The 3,537-nt window shown below is 31.4% G+C and overlaps 1 protein-coding gene across 1 annotated transcript; it reads left to right on the plus strand.

The window, feature by feature from the left end:
• The first annotated feature begins 1,195 nt into the window (after window positions 1-1,195).
• Window positions 1,196-1,588, plus strand: LOC114342803 (proline-rich protein HaeIII subfamily 1-like). The gene has a single exon (XM_028293602.1). It carries the CDS (start codon window positions 1,196-1,198, stop codon window positions 1,586-1,588), a length of 393 nt encoding a protein of 130 aa, XP_028149403.1.
• Window positions 1,589-3,537: the final 1,949 nt, after the last annotated feature.

Consider the following 3,537-nt stretch of genomic DNA (forward strand, 5'->3'; position numbering starts at 1 on the left):
GCTTAGTTTTGATGCTAGAAACTTTTGTAAAAAATAAAGCTTCATTTAAACAATTTAAAAAAGTTTCAATGAGTTTTCCCCGAAAATTATTTCATTTTTTGGTTATTTCACGTTGAAATATTCGATTTGGAATTTGAAGAATAAAAAAAAACTTTTCATGAGCTACAACTTTTCTTTTACTGAGTCGACAGACTTAATTTTTGTTTAATTTTTTTATAAGCTAGATATAAGTTTTTGCTAACGATATTATTTTCGATCGAATACTTACTCTTTGAACTATTTGCGAAAAATCGCCTAAAAACGTACATTTTTTTTGTTGAACATTTTTACTCATAAATAACTCTAGAAGTCTTGAGTTGACCAATTCGGTGGTGACACTGAAAATTACACGGTATCGCCATATTTTACGTTGAGTTACTGGGCTGTAACACATAGGTATAGGTATTTGTTACACATGTCGCATTTAGTAATTTTTTAAAGGGGGCCCCATTTCCAATTCTGCGGGGGGGGGGCGACGGAGTTTGTTACGCCACTGTATGCAATATTTTTCAAAGTTTTACACTTTTAACGATTTTTAATATGGTTTACGATTATTTTTAAATTTCTCATTATAACTTTTTTTTCTACATTTATTAGGTAGGTACCTACATATAGTGATAATATCAAAAATAATCATATTTTTAGTCATTCAATCAAAAGTTGTTACCTACTTATCTGAAAATGTAATCTTAGTCAATAAAGAGAAGTGCCGACAAATTGAATCATTATATCTATGCTAAATTAATATTACCATTTTTTTGTAATTTTTTACGTCTCTAAAAGCCCCATAATATAAAATCCATCAATTTTTCCAAAAAATTTAAAATAATTTTATATTTTACAAGAAGTTTGGCAACATGTTGTGACTGTCAGTTGTCCAAGCAGAAGTAGTTGGTAGGGTGAGTTTCACAATACTTCATCGATTTCTGTAATTTTTATAGACGTGATAGCGAAAAATAAGTTCCAACGACCGATTACTTGTAGTTTAAAGTGTCTGTAATAATTACAACGCAGTATTTTAACTATCTGTCGCATTTATATTCGATTTTTTCGTTGGTGAAGTGTGTTGTCACGCCCTATTAAAGGATATAGTATTTCCAGTGTTGCAAATATTCACGTGAGTGCCAAACAATTTAGTAAGTAATAATATTTTAAGATGGCCTATCAACATCACAATGGACCACCTCCTCAACCGTATGCTCCCCCTTATGAGCCTCAAGCACCACCTCAATATGGGGCACCACCTTACGGAGGTGGTCAACCTTACCCTCCACAACAGCAACAACCTTATGGTATGCAGCCACCCTACGGTGGTCAACCTCAACCACCTTATGGACAACCACAACCTCCCTATGGAGGACAACAACCACCCTACGGACAACATGTACATTATGGACCAGGACCGGGACCAGGACCATATCAACAACCTCCTCCACAGCCATATTATCCTCCAACACAACAACAGAACCAAGAGGATGATTGTTGCAAATGGTGTTGTGGATTAACATGCTTGTCACTTCTATGTTGTTGTTTGATGAATCATGATTAACTCTTAGTCACCTTCTTTATTGTTGTATTGTATAGATCAGTTGTAAATGAAGACTGTTTTAGGAGGGTTTTAATATCTGCAAGAAGTATTTAAATTATAATTAGCTAAGTACTTGGAGTGTCCATTTCAAATCAATAGGGGTTTTCAGCACTTCTCATTTGTTTTGGCCACTTCTCATGTGTTGCATAAATGTATAGGGCTATTCAACACTCCTCATTTGTTTTGGGCACTTGTCCTATGTCACATAATATTAATATATCTATCTCATAAATTAATGGTATACAGATTATACATACCAAAGACATAATTATTATGACGTACCTACCTAGATATATTAATATGACATATGACAAGTACCCCAAACAAATGAGAAGCGTTTAATAGCCCTATTATGTGACACATGACAAGTGCCTGAACCAAATGAGAAGCAATGAAAAGCCCTATTACTTAGTAAGCTTTTACCATTAATTCTTTTGGATAATTTTCAAGTTACCAGTCTTTTTAATTTAAGATAAATATGTGTTAAGTGCACTCATCTTCAAGCTTATTTTAAAGTTCTATAAGTTGACACCAAGTTTGCAGACTATTTTTTTTTTGTAAAAATAACTGAGCACCTCCGTAACACATTATGTGCGGATATCTGATCCTAAGACATATGTACTCTGAAATGACAAAGAAAAACACATATTAAAAATGTGTATAATCACATTCATACATACATCACATATATAAGTGCTGTTCACACATTGGTGAAGGCATCATGTGGCTCACATGTGTGCCATCCGCACGGAATGTCTTAAATCTAATTTAAATAAAAAATAAGAATTTAAATGTTTAATAAACTATACTTAGTGTTTACTATAAAGTTGATTTTAAAAACATTTGAATGTATAGTATTTTTACTACAAAAACGTTATTACGTAGGTCAAAATTTTTGACGTAAAAGAACTGTCAAAACATTAGAATGTGACTTTTCATTATTGCCGTGTTTATAATAAACATAGCAATAATGAAAAGTCACATTCTAATGTTTTGACAGTTCTCTTACATCAAAAATTTTGACCTACGTAATAACGTTTTTGTAGTAAAAATACTATAATAACAATATTTGATTATTAACTGTCATGACAGTTGACAGCCCCTCATATTTTGTCGAGTTATTAATTCTAAATAAAGTTTTTCAGAAAGGAATAAAGGATTTTTTACAAACAACGTAATTTCACACAATAGCTTTATGACACAAATGTGATATGTGATTATTATTAGAACATAACTGAAGATTTTTTTAGCATTGGAATTTTAATTTTTATGAATGTAAGTGCACTTAACTATACATATATATTAAATTTACTATGTTTTTAATTATTTTAGGGTAAACTATATATTTAGTCCTTTTTTCCAGAAAAAACCATTGAATTTTTTATCTATTTTTCTATTTGAATTACAATTTAAAAACCAGATATGTTTTAGCCTTATTTATTAAAGCTCTCAAGAGATAACTTATCAAAAATAGCATGACACAGTAAGATGAAAATCGATCTTCTCTTATATTGATTGGATGTGCTGGTTTGAGTTCATAATATACTCCTTCTCAGAGACATCTTTCAGTGCATCACAGTTTTTCAATTTCTTTCTAACCCATTAACTTGGAAGTTACAGAAAAAAAGGTAAGACCGTGATTAAAATCATTTATAATATTTATTCTATAGTTCATTCGCTTTCAAGATGAGCTAAGACGCCTGATTCATGGGTTTTTCGTGCGTCGCAGCTTGTTGTTTAGAAATTAATTTATTTATATTATAAATTAATTTCTTACCAATGACAAGCTGTGACGACACGAAAAACCCACGAATCAGGCGTCTGCAACTGGTGTTTTAGCTCATCTTGAAAGCGAATGAACTATAGTTGTTGATAGATGGCGCTATAATCAAATAAAAAATGATGTATTA

The sequence above is a fragment of the Diabrotica virgifera genome, chromosome 5 (genome assembly GCF_917563875.1).
Source record: "Diabrotica virgifera virgifera chromosome 5, PGI_DIABVI_V3a".
In the NCBI taxonomy this organism is placed as follows: Eukaryota; Metazoa; Arthropoda; class Insecta; order Coleoptera; family Chrysomelidae; genus Diabrotica; species Diabrotica virgifera.

What these genes read in the sequence shown, in the direction of transcription:
- LOC114342803 (XM_028293602.1), top strand. Translation starts at nt 1,196, where the DNA reads ATGGCCTATCAACATCACAATGGACCACCTCCTCAACCGTATGCTCCC.